General features: G+C 41.7%; 1 protein-coding gene across 4 annotated transcripts in view; it reads right to left on the bottom strand.

Moving 5' to 3' along the window:
- Nucleotides 1-23192, bottom strand: part of LOC125631634 (RNA-binding motif, single-stranded-interacting protein 3) — a 1082196-nt gene that overhangs the window by 420528 nt on the left and 638476 nt on the right. For 3 of the 4 annotated variants that reach the window (XM_048838637.2, XM_075125723.1, XM_048838639.2), the window contains one exon: nt 1006-1175. In XM_048838637.2, the coding sequence (XP_048694594.2) occupies nt 1006-1175 (170 nt within the window). The remainder of the gene's footprint in view (nt 1-1005; nt 1176-23192) is intronic. The other variant, XM_048838640.2, reaches the window with a different exon arrangement.

Genomic DNA, 23192 nt, shown 5'->3' on the forward strand with positions numbered 1-23192 from the left:
TCTGTTAATGATGCACCAGGAGGAACAAAATTTAGCTATGTGGCCTCTGCAGTGTTAACAGAAATAAAAATCAGTAAAAACTTATATTTGTCATGACAGTTGGCAGAAATCACTCCAAATATACGCAGGGAGCAGATCTGTTGGAGGGTGACATTTTTACATATCAGTTTTAAGAGGACATTTTGGTACAAGCCCATATTCACTTGGTAACGTACTTCTTGAACTTCAGACCTGACAATGTGAGACACAGCAATCAAAGGATGTGACAAATGTGGGAACACCTTTGTTTTGTTGTGTGTTCTGCCATGAATCATAATTCTTTGACTGTAAAATCTCTTAGCCCTGGTCTACAATGGTGGTGGGGGGGCACTGATCTAAGTTACGCAACTTCAGCTACATGAATAACGTAGCTGAAGTTGACGTACTTAGATCAACTTATCGTGGTGTCTCCGCCGCAGTGAATCAACTGCTGCCACTCCCCCGTCAACTCTGCCTGCGCCTCTCACAGCGCTGGAGTACAGGAGTCGACGGGAGAGCGCTCAGGGGTCGATTTATCGTGTCTAGACTAGACACGATAAATCGATCCCTGTTAGATCAATCGCTGCCCACCGATCTGGCAGGTAGTGAAGACATACCCTTATAGTAGATGTTTTCTCATTATGTGAATTAATTAAATCAAAAGAAAAGAAAAAGAAAAAACATGGAAAAACAAATTCAGTCTTATGTAGCCATGTCTCTCCATGAATTGGATGTCAGTAGATTTTGAACCCTATATCTTCAGATCTCCAAGCACAGACATCAGCCATTTGAGTTAAAGGAGTCACTGTTATCCTTTATGTTCACCTTTCACTACCAAGTACATCATGCATCTAAATTCTTGTTCTGAAAATATAAAATCTATATATATAAGCTTAAAATCTGGCTTGGAAATTTGTCCCTATAAATACGATAGTCAAGTGTATTCATTTCAAACTGGAGGACATGAACTATTTTAATGGCACTTACGGCTGGCACAGCTTGATAAGGTCCTGGTCAGTGGTGCCGGGTGGAAGGCCTCGAATGTACAGGTTGGTTTTACTCAACTGTTCCCCACTGCTGTTGCTGCTGCTGTTGTTGCTGCTGTTTGTGCTGGGGCTGGGAGGAGCCATGGGGTGGGGAGCCGGTGCATAGGACTGCTGAAAACAAAAAAAAAATCTGTTATTTGAAATTAAGCTCATCACCAGCTTGTGTGTCTTACAGAAGCTGCTAAGAATTCATGGTAGTTCTGTCCCCCACACATACGGCAATTAATTCTGGGCCCGGAATTTATTCCCCCCATCTTTTAGTTAGGGCAATAATAGACAATAAACTTTATTTTTTAAAATCTGAAATAAAAGCAGCTGATAGATTATGCATGCATTTTATCCTACTCACAAGATATGACACCACCATACTGAATATTTAGGAACAACATTTATCAAATGAAGATGACACACAGCATATGATTTAACTCAAGCTACTCTATGACTAGGGCCCTACCAAATTCCCAGCCATAAAAAATGCATTACAGACCATGAAATCTGGTCTCCCCCATGAAATCTAGTCTTTTTTGTACTTTTACCCTATACTACACAGACATCACAAGGGAGACCAGCGTTTCTCAAACTGGCGGTCCCAACCCAAAAGGGGGTTGTGGGGAGGGTCGCAAGGTTATTGTAGGGAATTCACGGTACTGCCACCCTTACTTCTGTGCTGCCTTCAGAGCTGGGTGGCCAGAGAGCGGTGGCTACTAGGTGGGCACCCAGCTCTGAAAGCAGCACCAGCAGCGCAGAAGTAAGGGTGGCAATATTATGACCCCCCTACAATAACCTTGTGACCCCACCACAACCCCCTTTTGGGTCAGGGCCCCTACAGTTACAACAAGGTGAAATTTCAGAGTTAAATATCTGAAATAATGAAATTTATTATTTTTTAAATCCTGTGACAGTGAAATTGACCAAAATGGACTGTGAATTTGGTAGGACCCTATCTATGACCCACTCAGTGTGGGAGCTGGCTGAGGAAATGTATTGTCTTGAGATTTAAAGTAGGTGTGGGGGCTGATACCAGGAATCTGATGTGCATCCAGCACATGCATAAAAAGGCGTCAGGAGCTATCAGCACTAGGAAAAGAGAGACACAGTTCCCATAGTATGTGCTGTTATGCTGGGTGTAGAATGGATGGTCTTGACAGTATCAAAAGGTCAGAGACTAGGTGAGCTGGCCTTAAAAATCTATGGATATGCACAAGTCACACAACCTAGCTGAAAAAATGGCACCTATGAATGAAGGCAGGTTTATGAGGCAATGTCCGCAACACATTCCCCTACCCTCCAATAAATACGTACTAGAAAAGGATACATAAAAGCATGTTTTAAAGCATCCCTAAGTACCTCTAACGTAGGGCAACAACTTTCAAATTTAGCTGCCTAACACCTCTGATTGAGCCTCATACTGTATTTATTTCTCATTCTTATTTGCAAAACATTACTCAGCTTTATTTCTTAGAAGGAAAAATATGATCCAGTTTTACAAAAAGCATGACAAGCCTTTTCACAATTAAACAAGGAGCCTAGCTACAAAATTCAGAGCTAGAGCAGAACTTCCCAAAGCTTGAGAGTGTTCAGAGGTGGTGGTTTGGTTTGGCCAATTATAGAAACTGCAGCATTAGACATGAAGTACCCAGCTAAGTGGTCAACTGGGTGAGAGAAGGAAGACCCAGTCTGTGCAAGCAAAACACTGAATGTCATTAGCAGTCTGGAGACATCAGCAGTGATTAGATGTCAGCTAACGGTGAGTTAATGATGACATTAATAAGCCTGTGCAGGCAAAATGAAAGCAATTTGGTGTCTGGCTGTGATGACAGTTGTGTGACCATTATCATATGTTTACACTCAAATACTCCAGTTCTGGTTAAGCAAAACATTTAAGCCTAACTTCAAGCACATGTATAGTCCATTTCACTTCACCGGCACTACTCAAAGTGCTTAAAGTTATGCATATGCTAAATCAGTGTCTTCAGTAGCTCGACTTTTTTAAACTGGAAGCTTTAAAACACTTTCGAGCAGCCAACTACCTTTATTTAGAAGAACAAAAAATATGGAAAGTTAAGGCAGGTAGAGATGGTAGATGAAGTTGTGCTCACTGAGAGCAAAAGCTATGAGCCTTTGATGAGAGAGACACATGAGTACCACATTTCCAAAGGTTCCTTCCTCTCCCCCACCACTCTCTCTCCCTCCTCCCAGCCTGTCTCACTTAAAGTAACCCAGGGGGAACACAAAATCAAGTGTTAATATTTATATACATCTCTCCTGTCTAGCTTGGCTGTGATCTGGTTCAGCAGGATTCTCGAGAGAGAAAATAAAGTTTAATAAACAGCATTATGGTACATTGGCTAGGAAGCACATTCAGTCTGATCCATAGCAAAGGGAAAAATGAACAACTCAGCACTTAATTCTTTCCTTCAGAATCTGTGGAGACTTGTTGACAATCATAGGATCTTAATACGTGGGTATCATATTACTTTGCATATAAAATTTATCACAGGGCTCTACAAACTGCAATGTCAGTCCCAGAAATAGAGATTCAAAGCAATAGTATTGGGAAGATACTATGGAATAAGCCAAGCAACTTTCCCAATGTTGTGGTGCTTCATGGAATTAAATTCTCCCCTGCAGAAACAGTACTCTTGGGTAAAAATGTATAAGACTGTAACCCCATACAAATACATAAAGACATGGCTATCAAAATACTAGCTCATGTCCATGTACAGAAGTACTTTTTTGTGGGCCCTGCAATATATTTGTGGGGTCTACAGGACCTCACTAGTAATTAATGTACTATTTTGGGGTTGGTTCTCCTCCACAGACCTTTTGCTTTGGTTTGAACAGCAGCCAGCAGCCAAACAATTTGTTTACAATGAATGTGTGGCTTTAGTACACAAAAAGCTGAAACAATACATCTTCCATTTTTCCTTATGCCAGTTCTGCAGTTTTTGAGTATTAGTAATGTACAAAGATCAAGATAACATGGCTCCTACTTTATACCCCCTTTTAAGTTGAATTTATATAATGAATGTGTGTAAGCTACTCAGGGCAGGGACTTAATTTATAATTAACATGCATGACAATAATTATTATTATTATACATCTTAGCTTGGGTTCAAATAGCAAATAGCTTTTTCCACACTAAGTAAATGTCCCAGAACTCAGTGGAAAAGACAAGACATACCTTTCAAACATAAAGAGCAATTTTCCTTTCAGTATCAGATATTTATCCTCATACAGAGAGAAAAAAACACTAGATGTCTGATTCCAATTTAAACTAAGGCCACTTTGTACCACTCTGCAGAGTAAAGGATATAAAGTATACATTTTCACTGATATTAAGGCCAGAGCAATGTAATGTGCCCTCAGTGTAAATGAGAATCAAGTGCTAAGATGGAAATTCTTTCAAACTACAGCTGAGCAAACACTGGCCACAATCCTGCATGTACAGGCTGACATCTACATTCAGGAAGAGCCTCGTTTAAACCAATGGGCCTGTGTCTGACTGCACATTGCATGATCGGGGCCTCTGTCTGTTTGGGTCAAAGGCCACATCAGTACTCACCACTAGACTATGGACCCTCTCTACCCTTTCACATGTAAATCTCAATTCACACACTGCTAATTTTTAGGGACATCAATTTAGGAACCCCAAAATGCTATAGAAAATTTACACCTAGCTACAAAATGATGAGTACCAATATTCAGTTTTATATAGTCACGTGGCTGGCTGCCATGTTGGAGACCCAGTCCAGAAGAAGGCTTTAGACTCTTGTTTCCTGAACTGATAAAGCCAGAGCATGTGCTGAAGTAGAAGAGCATTCACTTTTCCCCCAACAGGGAGAAGGCCCTGCTCACCAACCTGCAGGATGAAGGGACCCCAGACATACAATGCTTGCTACCAAACAGTGGTCTCTGTACCTTAAGCATGGTCTAGTGACCTAAGCATAGGACTAAAAGCATGAATGCTTGAGTTCTAATCCTGGTTCTGGCATTCTGTGACTTGGGGCAAGGCACTTAATCTCTGTGGCACAATATCCACAGGGGTTATATGAATCCTCGGTATTATTAAAGGCTCTAAAGGAATGACATTGAAAGGGAGATGCAGCTATCCTATATATCTGGCAAAGGAACAATACAAATATGGTCAAACACGGTGCTTATAATGCAACAGTATGATACAAAATCTACATACGGTATTTTATTTCAAGAGAGCGCTGGAAGTCAGAACTGAGTTTTTCATTAATTTTTCAAATAACCAGTCCAGAAGATTCATTTTTCAATTCCCATGCTTCGTTATTCAATAAAGGAGAAAATGAACTGGTTGGTAGATCATTCTAAGCAGCCTATTAATTCAGAGCAGCTGGCTAATAGGATTTGTTTTCATCTCTGAAAAATGAAACAAGCAGCTTTTTTTATTATTTAAAAGTGAGAAATTATACTGTTAAGTTCACCCACAGTTTCAGACACCCACCCTTGTAGCCCATAGCAGAGCTCTCTGAAACAAACGTTCCCATCCAAGCTCACACTACCAAGTAAATTGACCAATAAACCTAAATAATGAGACACTTAAGTCTTCCTTACTGAATAATGACACACAAATGCCGAATTAGGAGCCGGGTCACTTACAAAATGAACCTCAATTCCAGCGTTAGCCTCCTCACACAAGATTTCTTTTCCCCCTGGCAACCACAGTATCCCTGTCTAGCTTTCATTTGTTGCAAGTTTGGTCTAAAGCATTTTTCTTCTTCTGATTTAAAGCACGACACTTTTACAAAGAGAAATTTTAAACATTTTTCACATATAATTCCCTTTGGATGGGAATCACAGGTCCCAGATGCCAAGCTGTAGAGTAGGCTTTATTAGCAGCAGCTGGCTCCTTGGCAGGCTTCTCAGGCAGTAAGGCTTGTGGTTCTGGAGTGGCCTCAGAGTCTATCATACAGCTCAACTGCTCTGCTGTTGGGCTGGTCAATTTGTTTTTGTTCACCTTTAACGATACAAATTTGTACTCTTTTATCCACTTGAAAGTGAAGTCCTGGAATGATCCACCAAAGCATTAATATGTTGACTCACTCTTGTGTGAGTGTGTCTATGAGCACAACCACAGTCCCACATTAAAACATACATTATTTAACCTACAGTGAATACATGTAATCTACTTCACTCTGAACAGTGTCTTTTTGGCTCAGTTCATCTAACTTAGAATATAATTGTCACTCAATTCCCTGAGCTTCTCACTGTGAAGATAAAATAACTCAAGGTAAATACAAATATATTGTACAGATACCAATTCGCAACTCACTCTACTACAGCACTGTGCTGTTTAAACCATACTGTACAAATGAGCAATTTTTGAGGGCTGGATGGTTTCCTACTGGCCAATTAAAATAATGACCAGAGGATGCCATTGACTTGCAGGCCTATTTATAAAAGGAGTACTTGTGGCACCTGAGACACTAACAAATTTATTTGAGCATAAGCTTTCGTGAGCTACAGCTCACTTCATCGGATGCATTCAGTGGATGCATTCCACTGAATGCATCCAACAAAGTGAGTTGTAGCTCATGAATGCTTATGCTCAAATAAATTTGTTAGTCTCTAAGGTGCCACAAGTACTCCTTTTCTTTTTGCGGATACAGACTAACATGGCTGCTACTCTGAAACAGGCCTATTTATGGGTCCCTTCAGTGGAATGGATGGCAAATCCTTCATTGAGCAAGAGACAATCTGTTACGCTCTGATGCACCCCAGAACAGCACCCCCACAACAAGGAAATCGAAGCAAGACCTGCAGGTAGGTAGTCAATCAAAACATGTAATTACGATGAACCAGTTTAGTCAGCAACCGTGTAAACAAAACATAACCGTTCAAATGGCAGGTATGTTGCAGCAGGCCCTGAGTAACTTTACACACCCAACACTACGTACAAAGACACATGAGAACCCGAACACTGAATTCAGGGAGCAAGAACCAGGAAAAAAACAGGAGCAGGAATAAGCAGAAAGGCGTGTGTGCACACACACCCACCAACCAGTTGAGAGGGCAAAAGCTAACATAAAAGCTAGGTGAAACTCAGCAATTCCTCGACTTTGTTAACGTCCTCAAATCAGCAGCAGCATCTGAAGAAAACATATATTGCCTTGGCTGTAGCTGGAGAGAAGAGAACTGTGAAAAAGATACACCTTAATCAGGAGGAATTAGCTATGCAAAACATGTATATTTTACAAAGTTTCTAGTTACAGGTGAGAGAACTGGAGAGAGGTTGAGGTTCTGCTATATAGCTTGCAGGACATTCACTGAGCTTGCAGAACTCAGCAAACTTCAGCCATGCCTTCAGCTCCTGTCTGGATGATGAAGGCCTGGAAGACTGGGCTCTTCTTGGACACTCATTTATCCATGCCACCAGACTTCCTAGCACCTGTATTCCAAAAGCAGACTCCTGGAAACTAAAGGTATGAATTTAAACTGGATTAGTTACACTGCATTAACTGCTATGTGGACACTCGTACTCAGAATTAAAATGAACCTTAATTTGGGTTAATTTAATTTACTTTGGAAGTGAATAAAAGTAAAGTGAATCAAACCACTCTAATTCTGAATATGAGTGTCCATATAAGGTTTAATGTGGTTTAACTAATGCACTTTAAATTCATACCTTTAGTAAATTTGGGTTAATTTTCCTGTGTCCCCCTATGTAGACAAACTCTTATCATTTGTTCTACTTATTCATTGTGCCATGAGAAAGTTCTATAATGTAAGGACTTCAGGGCCTACAATGTTATTAGAAACTATAAAACTTTCTAATAATTAATAATAATAATACAGTAAAGAAAGAATGTGGGGAAGTGGGGTGCCTACTTTCTCATCTTTAATATCTTAAGAGATTAAACAAGCATGTTGTCACTAAAAATGATGGACTTTATCCACAATAATACATTTAAAAATGATTTTACTAACATGTGGCCAAACTATAAGAATTAACTTATTTTAATGTTAAATGTTAATTTAAAAAATGTAAAAAAAACCCCAATCCCAATGGAATTTCTAACTGGACATAATTTCCATATATTTTATAATTTAGAATTTCTGAATAGCACGAAGACATCTCTCTCCATTTACACATGAAATGCCATCTTTTATTCACAGCAACATAGTGTGTTTATTTAATTAGAAATTTTTTTAAAACGTTCCGGTTACTCATTCCTATTCATAAAGTTAAAAAGAGCATGTATGAAGAGTGAAAATTGTGAAAGAATGCAGTCCTTCCTTGGCTATAGTAGCAGTACTACAGGCAAGTAAAAATCTGAATTTGTTAGGCTAATAAAACATGTTTCTCAGATCTAACTGGTTGAGTTTTAAAGCTGTTGAAATTAGTGGGCCAAATAGTAGTCTGACTTACAACCTCATAGACTTCCTCCAGGAGTCAGAGTTGCATGAGGCATAAATCAGGGCAGAATTTGGCTTATTTTCTCTGTAATGAATACTTCTTCTCATCCAAAACCCTAAATCATGACTGCCCAGTTTTCAGCATTTTATGAACAATTATAGCTAGACGTTGGCTATGAAGCTAAGCATTTGAGGGCAGGGGGGAAAATCCTTTGTGGGAGGGCATTCTCTCCTGGGAAAATATTTGGAAAGTATGTGCCATTTCATGTAATCTGGTGCATTGAAAAGGCCAATAATTTGTCCTCCATAACTATCTTAATGAGACAGGGATAAAAAGTCATCAAGAACAAGGCGGGTTTAGCAATATCGAGACAGGATGATGAATACCAGAAGCAAAAAAATTCCCCTCATTGACTCACACTGATAAGAACACCTTTTTGCCACTAAGACTGATTCAGTGGTCAAATGAAATATGTCAGTTCTCATACCGCTGGATTCCTAACCCTCACTTAATGACAAACATTAAAAGCAAATTGGCCAAACCATCTTATTAGTTAAAAAAAGATACAGTGAACCTTAAATGATAAAGTGGATTAGTTCTATAAAGGACCACCTACAATTAGAACAGATTGCTAGTCATCTAGCTAAGAGAAGGACTTCAGTTAAGAATAAATAGTCCCCAGTTTTGAACGTGTCCAATAAAAAGTTCAGTGAATGCCAAGTAGACAGGCAATACAGGTTTATGGATTGCGAATGGAACACCACAATCATGATGACAGCCCATGAATGCTTCAGTATGGATAGCTCTCTTAGTATTGGCCAGAGGATGGATTTTGTTGTAGACCCACCTCAGCCACTGGCTCCCTCCTACCCCCTCATGCTGCCATAGTGGAGAGAATACTACTCTTGGCTCACAAGAAGTCTGGATTAATCCATGCATAGCCCCATCACAAACTGCCCCCTGAATAGTTTTCCCTGAATTTAGTGCATTTCATCTCCATAGGGAATGTTGCAACTTAGTCCTTAGTACAAAAGAAATGAAGACTTGGAACAGAGCTGTCTCGCAGAATAAATTATCTCCCACTCTGGAAAATAATCTTCACCGCATCAATCAACATTTATTTTCAATAAATGCCGCTTCTCCACCCTTTATCTCGTGGTTACAGATTCCAGTTATATCCCACTCCTGTGGCATTTTTTATTTCTTAACAAGCGAAGGCCATGGACATGGAGAATTCTCTTATATAAAGTATTCAAGCACTTTGTCAAACTCATAAACAAAAACATATATTTTGTGACACAGATTAGCATTATTACTTCATTATCCAACATGTTCATATTTTATTGATGTACCGAGGCAAAATGTGAACGGAATATGGATCTGAAAAGTGCTAAAACTGAGCAATCTGGTCTATAAAACATGGTATGTCTCCTAAACAGAATACTTTAGAACACAGACCAAAATGTGAAAGCAATTACTGCCTGCAATACAGTAACTTTGTTGTGAAAAATGATAAAAGTTTGAGTTAGCAGAAATTATTATTTGTGTTTATATTGCCACATATTAGTGGGGCATTTGTGTAGCAAGATTAGCATAATGATGGGTTAGCATCCCACTTAAAGGGTAAAAATGTAGAGTGGAAGTTTTATATTTAACTTAATATATTTATATAAAAATAGTATACATCTTAGGTCCTGAAAGTCTATATTTATTATATGGTTATTTATTTATTTTTAATGGAGAACTAAAAGTGTTCTGAAGATGAAAATGCTATGTATGAGCTAAATTTTATTGCCTATACACACACTATCAACATGGTGAAATAACATGATGAAATAAAATTCAACTGAATAGAACTGAACTTTTGGCATAGGACAAAACCAAAACCTTTGATCTAATCCAACCCCTCCCCACCCAAAAATTTGTTGAACGCAGATCAGAACCAGATGATATTTGGTTTTGCAAAATGAAAACCCAAACAAGGTTTTACAAAATCAAAAGCAAGCACATTTCCTCAGCTTTTCTCTACATTACATTACCGTATATACTCATTCATTAGCCCGTTCGTTTATAAGCCAACGCCCCAAGATGGATAGGTAAAAATAGTAAAAACTGTATGACCCTTTCATAAGCCAACCCTATATTTCAGGGGTTGGTAAACTTTGGCTCCCAGCCCTTCAGGGTAAGCCGCTGGTGGGTCAGGACGTTTTGTTTACCTGGAACGTTCACAGGCCCGGAGCCCCTCAGCTCCCAGTGGCCGCGGTTTGCTGTTCCCAGCCAACAGGAGAGTCAAAGGACATCAGTTCTCCTGGTGGGGAAAGATGTGTCCCTAACAGAAGAACATCTGAGCAGAATTTTGGACATTCCACAATATCTTTCATTGTTTTGGATTTACGGTTTTCGCAGGGCCACTGGGACTGCAGCTACACAATAAAGCAGTGTTTCTCAAATGCGGCCACCAGCGGCTTTTCTTGAGGTCACAGCCTCCTGGGCAGTGTTTGGGGTGGGCTGGCAGGGAGGGCAGCACAAAGCAGCGGCCCCTCCACAGGAGCAACCAGGAGTAGTTGGACCCTGCCCCCCTCTGGAGAGAGACAAGCTGGAGGAACAGGCAGCCAGTGAGTTCCCCACCTTCTCGGGGGCAGTGGGATCGGGCTTCAGCCCTCGGGTGACAGGCTCTAGCCTCGAGTCTTCGAGCTCTGTCCCCTGAGTATGGGGCTTCGGACTTCATTCCCTGGCTGCGTAGTGATGGGCTTTGGCCCCAAGCTCACCCCCCGTCACCCCTGCTGCCTCTCCCAGCGCTCCATCACCTCTGGCCCCTGCCATCTCTGTATCTACCTCCCCATCCAGGGCTTAATTTGTCCCCAGGCTTGCCCAGGGTGAGTAAGTCTGTTGTGAAAAGTGATATTTGTATGTTTGTTAATATCACTATTCACAGCACACTTACTAGCTAGGAAGTCTTTAAAAAAGCAGTCAAAAAAAGCAAAAGACCAATAAGAAAAATTACAAGAATATTCAAAGCACCTTATTCGTGTTTCTATTCTGTTTAGGTCCAATAAAGAATAGAGACAACTGTATGCTATTTTTATTATTGAGTCTGCAAAAAATCCCTACATAGATAGATTACAATGATTTGGACACGTATCTATGCATATGTATTTGTTTTTCCTAAAGTTAATTAGGTATTTTAGGAAAAATTGTCAGAGAGGCGACCAGCAAGAGTTGGTGGTCACACCCTGAGGCCACCAAAATTTTTCTTGTGAGAACCCCTGCAATAAAGCTAGACAGAGAGCCATCAGGCAGAGCAAGAACTTGAATCTGGGTCTCCCACATCCCAGGCCAGTGCCCTAACTGCCTGGAAATAGTCTCTCTTTCTCTCGCCCTTCAAAACGTTCCTGCTTCCATGAAATTTCACTTAGTCCAAAATGTTCTGAACAACTCTTATCTAGTCACTTCTCTAAGAGCAGAAAGGAGGGATTAATTTCCTACCGTCATGTAAGTGCCCACCCTCACTGCCATAATGTCAGTGCCAGATTGTGCTTGTGTGCATGCACAAGTTTGTCAAGGGCTTCCAATGCTAACTGAGTTGGGTTTCCTATGAAACGATCATCTGGAGCTTGATAAACAGAACATTTCAGTTTCTCTAAAATAGCTCATAATGAATGCAAAAAAATTAGCTCTCTCATCAGAAACCTCTTTTTCTGGGTTTCCAAACATCAGTATTACCTTACAGTAAATGTTTAATGCAAGACAAGCCAAATTTCCTGCTGGTATAAATGAGTGCAGCTCACGGAGTTTCAAACCATATACACAATATGTCTCTCACACACATTACACCCCTATGATAATGAAAAATCTTTCATCCTGTCTCAATAATAATTACAAAGAGAATGTATAGGTACAGAACTGTCTGACATAAATCATCAGATCTCTGGGATGTGCACTGTCTTCTTTGCCACTAATTTGTACAGCAAATAGCACAATGGTATTGGGATGCTTTATTTTTCGATAAAAATAAAATAAAATTTAGAAGGATATATTATGCCAAGAATTTCCAGATTACACTTGTTTTAATAAACGATAGCTTAAAGGCACACAATGCTTTTCTACACCACAGGCTGTCACTACAGTGATTATTTTTCTGTAGTTTTCTAAAAGGATATGCTATACTTTTTAATTTTCTTCTTTTACATGTGAATTATTTTCCATTCCAGAATTTGTCTTTTGAAAGAATGCATACCTGAAACTACTACAAAAGCTTAATAAAAATTGGAAAAAAATCTCCAATTGATAAATTATTTCAGATTATATTAAGTTCTATAATGTAAGTTTGGAAACATTAATATTTAACAATATTGTTTCTATGTAAAAACAGATGCATATATATTAATATACTCAATACAAGCAAATATCTTTCTCAAATATATACAAAATTCTAGTTTAAGTGCAAAAATTAAGATTCAACCTCAAATAAAATTAATAAGTAAAAAATTAAAGGAAAAATAAGAAAAGAACTACACAGAAAAATAAAAATCAGGGGAATGAGAATGGGGAATATTGGACATTACAATCAGTCCAACCAAATTCCTAGGACTAAAACTATTTTTATTCTTTCATCAGTTGGAAAGGCCCCAAAATGCATTAGGCAGTATTATTAATTGAGAAAACCTCTCGTGCTAAGTCTTGGCAAAATTCATTTGGCACAAATGCCTGTCTTTCTTTTTTGTTTCAAATCAGGATTTTGAAGTTCGTTTAGGGAACAAATGGCAATACATATGTTTCTACAACAATAGATGTGTCCTAAAAGCCAGCTGAACTGAACAGTAAAGATTCGATACTCGTTGAAGGAAAATCTTTTATTAATTCAACTGGTGATGTTTGACCTTTATTCCATCGCTGCTCCTTAACTTCTAGGTTAACTCTAACACGCAGTTCACACATTGAAGTTTGTGTCAAGCAGTAACATTCTACACGGATATTAATGCTAATAATAATACTCATTTAATACCTCCAGTTGAAAAGGATTAGGAATACTGGAAATCCTACGAATCAGCATTTCCGAAGACCTAAATTGTGTAACGAGTATAGATCCATCTAATAATCCAATGAATGATGGCAGAATCATCCATAATGGCAATATAATTTGGTTCCGAATCATTTGATATGAAACAACTTTGACAGACACTTTTAAATACCCTTGTAACTAAAAATTATAGACTTAGGGTGACTAGATGTCCCATTTTTAAAGGGAGAGCCCCATATTTAAGCCCTCCTGCAGGTGTCCTGACTTTTTCTTAAAAATGGGCAAATTGTCCCGTATTTTCTGTCTCCCCCATCATCAGTACTGGTGGGTCCTGCTGCTGGCCAGATTCCTGCTCACCACCCACCCACCAGCAGTGAGTGGGGGGTTCTAGTGGCCCACGATGAGGATGGGTGTGTAAGGCTGGTGGCGGGGGTGAAGATGCAGTGCATGGGGACAGCCGCTCCCCCTGCTGGTCTGTCATTTCAGCCCCCACTGTATGCTGGCTCTTGGCCAGCAGGGCTCTGCCCTCGTCCCATTTCCAGCTGGCAATAACTGATGAGTGCGGGCAGGTGCCACGCAGCGGCCATTTACGTGTCACCTCTGCTGCCCACCCGTCACCCCTTTACATGCTCCCCCTCTCACTGTCCTCTCCCTGCTTTGCCTCTTCACCACCACCCCCAATCCCACTGCTCCTCCATATCTCCCCACCACCACCCTGGCAGGGCGCATCTCACTCCCAGTGCTGTGTGGACAACCAGCCCTTTGTTGGAGCAGTCAGCTCACCAACAGCCTGGCCAGCAGGCTCCTTCCTTCCCCCAATGTCTCTGGCTGGGCAGGCATCCCAGGACATCCCGACACCCTCTGGCCCAGGGCACTGGCCAGGAGGAGCCAAGCCCTGCGGGTGCCAAAGCCCCACACAGCGCTGGCATGGGGAAGCCTCTCTGCCCCTCAGCTAAGCTCTGGAGTGCTGGGAAGCAATTTCCAGCCTGTTCAAGCTCTGAACCTGCAGGCTTCACAGCAGCCCCTGGGCAGGGGCTTTGCACCCTCTTCACCCCCCAGATTCCCTTGATCCTGCCCCCAGGGAGCATGGGGCTGCTCTGTCCCCTAGGCACCCTCCCCTGCTGAGCCACATCTCTGGCCAGGTTCGCTAAAGCCCCTGCAGTCAGGTTCCCTGGGACCTGGTGCACAATGCAGCCTTAGGGCTTAACCCCTTCCTGCCCATGCTGTAGCCAGGGGGGACATGAGGCGGCTGGGTTATGTCGGAGGCCAGCAGCAGCCTGGAGGTGTTAGCTGCCTTTCAACACTATGCGGGCAGGACAAGCTACTTGCAGCCACAGGGAAGTGAGGGGGAAAGATGAGCTCTGCAAAGACTCAGGCCAGGTCATCCCTCTCTACTCCCTCCCCTGCGAATGGAAGCAGCTCCTGTTCCTTCCCTCCCACACAGTGTCAAAAGGCTGCTGCTGGCCATATTCTGGTATCACCCCTGGCAGAATCTGGGGAGGGGTTCATGTGACCCTATGTGCCCCCCACGTGTTGTCTTGGGAAGATGTGGCATCAGGTACCAGGACAGGTGGGTCCGTCCCAGGCGCCCAGACAGGTATGGAGGGCGGAGAGTGCCGGAGGAAGGGTGGGTAGGTCGGTCACCTCCCCGCCGCCACCCCCGCACCCATGTGAGAGAGGTTAGCAGGAGTGTGTGTGTGTGTCACCTCTCCCCGTGTATGGGGGGGGGGAGGTGGAGGGTACATGTCACCCCTCCCTGTGTGAACCCTAAAGCCTTAAAGATAAGAAGGTTAATAAAAGGAATCCAACTAGGCAGTATTTCTTTTTAACAGGGGCTCAGTTGATGTTAATTTGAACATTTGTACTACATAGTTCTGATTGATTGCCGTTGAACTCGCTTGAATATGAGTAATTTTACCTGGTGTCCCATATTCAGCATAGGGCAATATGGTCACCCTATGCATAATGAATAGCATTTCCAGTTACCTTTGGATATTCCAGGGTGCTAAAGATTGCATGAGGTGCAATACAAACCCCAACAGATTATTTTTAGTCAGTATCACTACTTTGTTTTGTTTTAAACACAAACACAGACCTCTCACTATGTCAAGAGTAAAAGTGTTTTGCTATCCATGGAAACTAGACAGTGCCCCTACATTAATCCCCAAAAATATACATGCACAATCTCAATCATACAATCCCACGCACACAGTGGACATGAAATTGATAATCAGTTATGCAAACAGATATTTTTGTAAGCAAAACTCACATCTTTGCAAATTTGGCCCAGTAAGATTTAAAAAAGTTGTTTACAACCATTTATTTAAACACAGTATAATATCTATTATACCATGCACCCAATCCTGCAGGTATTAGTCTAGCAAAATTCTCACTGATGTCAATGGGAGTTTTGCATGAGTAAAATTGAAGGATTGGACTCTAAAGAGATGGAGCATGCTCAGTGCAGACAGAAGCTTCAGAGAATTTAAGTCCCAAACTTGAAGAAACCTCTACCAAGCATGTGCAAACTGAGATTTTTTCAACTGCCCTCAATTGACTAAATGTGGGCATCTTTTCATGGAAACAGCAAAGGGCACTAGGGCAACCTCCCTGCCAGAAAACTTGCTCCAAAGCGGGGAAGGACTACTGGTTCTGAACCAAAACAGTTGTATCCATCTTCTTTCTTACATGGACCAAACTACAGATTTTTCCATAATCTTGATCCTGGAAACTGTTCTAGTGGAAACTTTCCAAAAACTTCTGAAAAGTTTCAGCCTGAGGCAAATGACCGCATCACGCTTTTAAGGGGGGGAGGGGTGGTATTTGCTGGCTGGCCGAATAAAGGGAATAGTGCTTCATGGCTGCGGGGGGAGGGGGGAAGATGAAAACTGCTGCAAAAGGGTCAGTGTGGTCGCAGACTCATCCCCTGAGAATGCAGGGTTTAAAAGGGGCAGCTGTGCACATGAAGCCTCCCTTGTACATGGAGCAGGCTGATGCAGGAGGGAACACAGCACTTCAGCACGTCTCTGCATGGCTCCACATGGAAGCAAGAGAGTAAGGGGACTAATTTCCCCCTTCCTGTGGTCTGAGGGTTGCCAACTTTCTGACTGCAGAAAACTGAACACCCTTGCCCCACCCTCTGCCCCGGCCGCACCCCCCACCCCTTCCCTGAGGCAGGGGGTTGGGGCGTGGGATGGGGTGAGGGGTGCGGGCTCCGAGTGGCGCTTACCTCAGGTGGCTCCCAGAAGTGGCCGGCACGTCCCCGCTCTGGCTCCTAGGAGTAGGGGCGGCCAGGCAGGTCCACACACTGCCCTCGCTCACAGGTGCCGCCCACGTAGCTCCCATTGGCCACAGTTCCAGCCACTGGGAGCTGTGGAACCAGCGCTCAGGATAGGGGCAGTGCACAGAACCTCCCTTGCTGCCCCTGCATCTAGGAACCAGAGGGGGGACATGGCAGCCACTTCCGGGAGCTGCACAGAGCCACCATAGGCAGAGAGCCTGCCTTAGCCCCACTGTGCCACCGACCGGACTTTTAACGGCCCGGTCAGCAGTGCTGACCAGAGCCACCAGGATCCCTTTTCTGCCGGGTGTTACAGTAGAAAGTGGATGCCTGGCAACCCTATCTGGTCCAGGTAGGGCAAAACAGGCACAGCAGCTGTGCTCCCCAGGCAGCTGTACTGTGGGTAGAGGCAAGAGTGAATCAGGTTTCAAGTTTTTCCCTGCTAAGGGCAGGGGATGGCAAGGGGCAATTTTGCTCAGTTTGGCTCCCTGTGGTGACAGGGCAGTAAGCAGTGAAGGGGGAGACCAAGAGGGATAGGAAGCCCCCCACCATTCCCTTAATCCATGCAGAGATAAGCAGGAGCACATCAGTAGTGCCAAAAAGAGAATGGGAGTTACCTAGTTAGTCATCTCTAAGGTACCTACTATCCTGGAGAATATCATGTATGGGGAATTTCAGCTGTTAGTTCGGCAATGTCACAAGCAACTGAAAATAGGGTCATATAATGGAAAGCGTCAAGAAAATATAACTAAAGGCAGTGATATCAGCTCCACATGTATTGGACAGATAATACCTGGTGGTGGTAGGTAGCGTAAATATGTTATTGGTACATTTATGATGGCTACCTTATTCCTGAATGCCAAAGGAATAAGTAAAAAGAAAAGGAGTACTTGTGGCACCGTAGAGACTAACAAATTTATTTGAGCATAAGCTTTCGTGAGCTACAGCTCACTTCATCGGATGCTGTAGCTCATGAAAGCTTATGCTCAAATAAATTTGTTAGTCTCTAAGGTGCCACAGGTACTCCTGTTCTTTTTGCGGATACAGACTAACACGGCTGCTACTCTGAAAGGAATAAGTGAGTTTATACAAGTTGTCCCAAACATCATCCCCATCATGTATTCAGCGGTTTACAGTAACGTTCATACCACCATCATGTTTTCTGTATATCCCACTGTTTACGGAATAACTATTATAGAAATATTTTAGAAAGTTTAAAAAGTATATTGGTACTAATTTTCAAATCTTTCCATCTGTAAAGCCAACTGAACAAGAGAAAATATTAGAAAGCTCTAAAAACTCAAAACAGCTTTGGCATGGCTCTGCAAAATAGCACGATTATCACTATTACATATGTGATTATATGTATTATAATTATGATGTTATATTATATATGTTATGTTATAACATAACACAATATATCATAATTATATTATGTTATGTTCTATTAATGTTGTATTAGAATTAGAATTATAGGATTATCTTTTTTATGAACCTTAATCAGTTCTGCATCAGCAACTGGCACATGGAGTAACCCAGGAAAGCAGTATTCTGATATGAAATATTTTTGAATCTCTTGCCTCCAAATATTATCATATACTATGAAAATTAAGACATCCAGCACATCTTACAGCATTGCTTTGCTTACAACATCACCTTCCAGAAGCCTTAACTGGTAGGATCCCCAAATAGCAGCCGGTAAAACTCAAATTAGCATGCAGTACCTTTTTTTTGCTTATAACCATGTGATGGGAAACAAAAAATAAATTGGGAAATATAATATGTGCCAAAGGTGGAGTTGGAATACTATTATCTCCATTAGAGTTTAGAATTAAAGGACACTGATACCCAGTAGTATCTCTTAATAGGACATCTGCTACTACTATTATAAGCCACTTTCTGCATAATAAATAAAGAGAACTGGGTTTAAATACATTCCATAACAATCCAATCTGACTCTCAATCAAATTACATTAGTCTATGTTACATGCAAATTGTTTTATCATGGGCACTATGTTACCAGCTGCTTAATAATTTCAACTCTGCTTCTTCAGGGATAACAAAAACCTTTTAGATGATTCATCCCAATGATAATAATTATTTTACATTTATACAGAACCTGTCATCCAGCAGGATCACAAATTGGTTTACAAACCATATACATCCACTACTGAAATGCAGCCAATCCTGGGATGGAGGGCAGCATCTAGAAAGACACTATGCGGGGCTACTTCTTCTCTTCTGAAAAGTCCCAAGCGTCTTTTAAAGTCCATGCAAAGCAGACAAGACCTCTTTTTCTAAAAAAAGTCTTGTCCAAAGGACATCCACAAAGTAAACTGTATGTAGCTCAGTTTATCTATGTCAGCAGGATGAAGGCAGAGTTAAATCTGCTGGGATTTCAATACTGGGGTCAGGTAGAAACTGTAGCAAAATTATCAACATGTAAGTGCTATCATACCTTTACCTTTCCTGAATATCACAGCAAAGTACTTTGTACATATACAAAGAAACCAGACAAAAGGATAAGTGTGAACAGGAATTTGTATTGATCGAGGTAATACTGTCCAACACAGGCTCCGACTTTCTTCTGTCCGAGTGGTGCTCAACCCCCACTCCGCCCCAAGGTCCAGCCCCCATTCTGCACCTTCCCCCAAGGCCCCACCCTTGCCCAGCCTCTTCCCGCCCCTGCTCCACCCCCTCCCCTGAGCACGCCCCACCCTCACGCTGCCTCTTCCCGACCCCACTCCGTCTCCAGCTGATCAGCAGGTGGCTGGTGGGAGCTGCGAACCCACTAGTTTTTTTCTGTGCGTGCTCCAGCACCTATGCTGTCAAACACAGCTATGATAATCTGCCCACTCTCTCTACTTTATGTCCCCTACTTTGTTATGATCTGACTCAACCTGGCTATTTGCTCTAAACTGCCCCCTCAATCAAGAGGGAACTTAGTTGGATAAAAGGGGACATAACTGAAGCACTGCTCTGATTTGGCCATCCAAATTCTACTCTAACTCCTCTTCAGCTGCCTAAAAGTTTGACTACTTTTATCTTAGCACCTATAACCCCAAAATTGTATTACTGGTAAGAAAATATTCCAGCTCTTCATAAAATTCAGTCACATCATTTCACCTGAAGACTTTCTGCAGCAGTAATTCTATCGTGGGCAGCATAATTTATAAAACGGTATTTGGCAGTTATTCATTTGATGAAGTAATAAAGCCTTTGACAGGGTAAAATGGAGTCACAAATTTGTGTTTCCAACAAACAAAAATTCCACTAGTTTAACACGTACCATGCCCACCCAATTTTGTAAACTTACCCTGATCTTGTATAAGAAGCACTTATGCCAATTTCCATTGAAGAGAAGGTTTAGAGGCAAGAAATCCCATTGTCATCAGTTCTTTTCAAGCTATTTATCGAACTTCTGACAATTAAAGTAAGGCAGAACCAAAATTATAAATGGAATAAAAAAAATAAAATAGAGATTTAAGGAAGTAAAGTTTTCAGACAATGAACAGTTCTCTGTAAGCATTCCAAACACCATAGTTCTCTGCGCTGCATTGATAAGTTTAAAGTGTTTCAGGATACAAAGTTATATGGGAAATAAAGTCATGTGGACGTTTTCACAAGTTGGAATTTTAAGTGGTTACTGAAATATTTAGTTATTTAGATACCTACTTATTTATCAGATATGATTAAACTATATCTACAACTTTGTCTATCAACTCAAATTTACGATGATAGCACAAATCAATTCTCTCTTTATGGGCAATAGTTACCCCCCCCCCGACATTCTGGTTAAACTTGGATTTATGCTGGAAATGGCCCACCTTGATTATCATACATATTGTAAGGAGAGTGGTCAGTTTGGATGAGCTATTACCACCAGGAGAGTGAGTTTGGGGGGGGGGGAGGTGTGAGAAAACCTGGATTTGTGCTGGAAATGGCCCACCTTGATTATCATGCACATTGTGGGGAGAGTGGTCACTTTGGATGAACTATTACCAGCAGGAGAGTGAGTTTGTGTGTGTATGGGGGTAGGGGGTGAGAAAACCTGGATTTGTGCTGGAAATGGCCCACCTTGATTTTCATACACATTGTAAGGAGAGTGATCACTTTGGATAAGCTATTACCAGCAGGAGAGTGAGTTTTTGTGTGTGGTTTTTGGGGAAAAAAAAAAGGGGGGGGGGGTGAGAAAACCTGGATTTGTGCTGGAAATGGCCCACCTTGATTATCATACACATTGTAAAGCGAGTGGTCACTTTGGATGGGCTATTACCAGCAGGAGAGTGAGTTTGCGTGGGGGGGGGGCGGCGGCGGAGGGTGAGAAAACCTGGATTTGTGCTGGAAATGGCCCAACTTGATTATCATACACATTGTAAGGAGAGTGATCACTTTAGATAAGCTATTACCAGCAGGAGAGCGGGGTGGGAGGAGGTATTGTTTCATGGTCTCTGTGTATATAATGTCTTCTACAGTTTCCACAGTATGCATCCGATGAAGTGAGCTGTGGCTCACGAAAGCTTATGCTCAAATAAATTGGTTAGTCCCTAAGGTGCCACATGTACTCCTTTTCTTTTTGCGAATACAGACTAAAACGGCTGTTACTCTGAAACCTGTCATAATTGACTGTTTACAATAATCAATGGTTTCCTGGCCTATTGTAGAAAAAATATCTATTTTTAGATGTTATCAAGTTACCGAAAACACTCTGCACTTTCCCTGAATTAAGCATACAGTATTGGCCTATGGCAAATGTGGATTTCAAATTTCATTTAATTTATTATTTATATGATGGTACCAACTAAAGGCTGCATCCACAAACAAGTCCCCATTGTGTTTCTCAGTACAAACACACAGTAAGAGACAGACACTGTCCCAAATAGCTTACAGTGTATGAGCACAATCGTGCCTTTGCCACAATCCAGGAGTTAGGGGGCAGAGAACAGTTGTACTGCCCCAGGAGCAGCCTGGGAAAAAAGATTGTGACTTTCTGAGTACAATCTCCCACCAGGTTCTCCTGCTGCTCTGGGAGAGAATAAACTACAACAGGTCTATATCTGGCACAGTGGACATTCAATGAGGACATCTATACTGGCTGAGCATTGTGGGGGAGAAGCCAAGGCTCCGCCTATTTCCATCTCTCCTCTACCTACCCATGGAAGGCTTCCCTTCCCACCGTTCTATTTTCCTGCTTCTGCTTCTCTGCCACCACATTAGCCAGGCCATAATTTGACCCAAACCAGACAAGGCATCAAAAGGTTGGAGGGGAAACAGAGACACAAAAAGGTAAAAATGACTTGTCCATGGTTGCATAGCTGATCAGCGACACCAAGGAATAGACCCCGATCTCCTCACTCCCCATACAGTGCCCTAACCACTAAATCACATTGCCTCGCAACATCCCCTCACATCATTCATCTATAACTTCACTCCTCACAGGGCTCATATTTAATTAGTCCAGAGGTTCTCAAACTGTAGTGTGGCCAAATGAGGCAGATTGTGGGATGGGTGCTTGATACCCATTACTGCATTTAACAATAGTGAATGTAAATCATTTGATCTCTTGCAAGTAAATTATCTTAAGTCAATAACTATCTAAATTAAAATATGGAGGTATAAGGGGGGAAACGCCAACCCAACCTACTGATCCAGGTAATGTAAATTTGGCTAGGTGGAAGGTCTCTGATAGTTCTTCCCAATGTGGATGCAAATGATTATATAAGTGGCAAGGGAGTGAGAGAACAGGCCCTTTATCTTTTCTGAAAACAAAGAGAGATGATTTAGTCTGGTGCTTTGACATGTTCATATGTTCTGTACCTTCTAGGCCTCATTACAATGATCCACAGATTGCTGTTCTTAGTCTTCTGTAGGCCAAGCTAGTTTACCAAAATATCTGACACTATATGCTATTATCATTATGACAGTCTATCTTCTCGTATCCACTGTATAGCAATAATCTGCTCTTGTAAGAAAGGTCTTATCACTCATTTCTAAGCTGTCTGTAGACCTGTGCTTTCTCACTGGAGGTATTTAATAGATTATACTATTTTAATTAGCAGCAGTAGATATGAAATGGGTAGGTTAAGCTAGTTCACGTGTGTGTGAGAATTAAAGTGAACTATTCCATCCAACGGTGAATACACCCTCACACTCATCAGGGTAATAGATTTAGTAAGAGACTATACACAGCAAGAAACAAATGAAAGACTCTGAGAAAAAACTTATTAAGAGTGGCATATGCTAGTGCTATTTTAGAGTGATGTCCCCCAGCGCTGCCACGCTGAAGGGCTTATGAGCATTCGCTAAAATTAAATGTCATTTTTCAGGCATCTGTAAATAGGCCATAAAAACCGAGTGAGTCTCAGTGAGTTTTTATGGTCCAATCCTTTCCCCATTCACTTAGAAGGGATTAGTGCCCTTTTGGGTATAGTCCTTGTGCTC

This window comes from Caretta caretta, chromosome 2 (genome assembly GCF_965140235.1).
Source record: "Caretta caretta isolate rCarCar2 chromosome 2, rCarCar1.hap1, whole genome shotgun sequence".
In the NCBI taxonomy this organism is placed as follows: Eukaryota; Metazoa; Chordata; order Testudines; family Cheloniidae; genus Caretta; species Caretta caretta.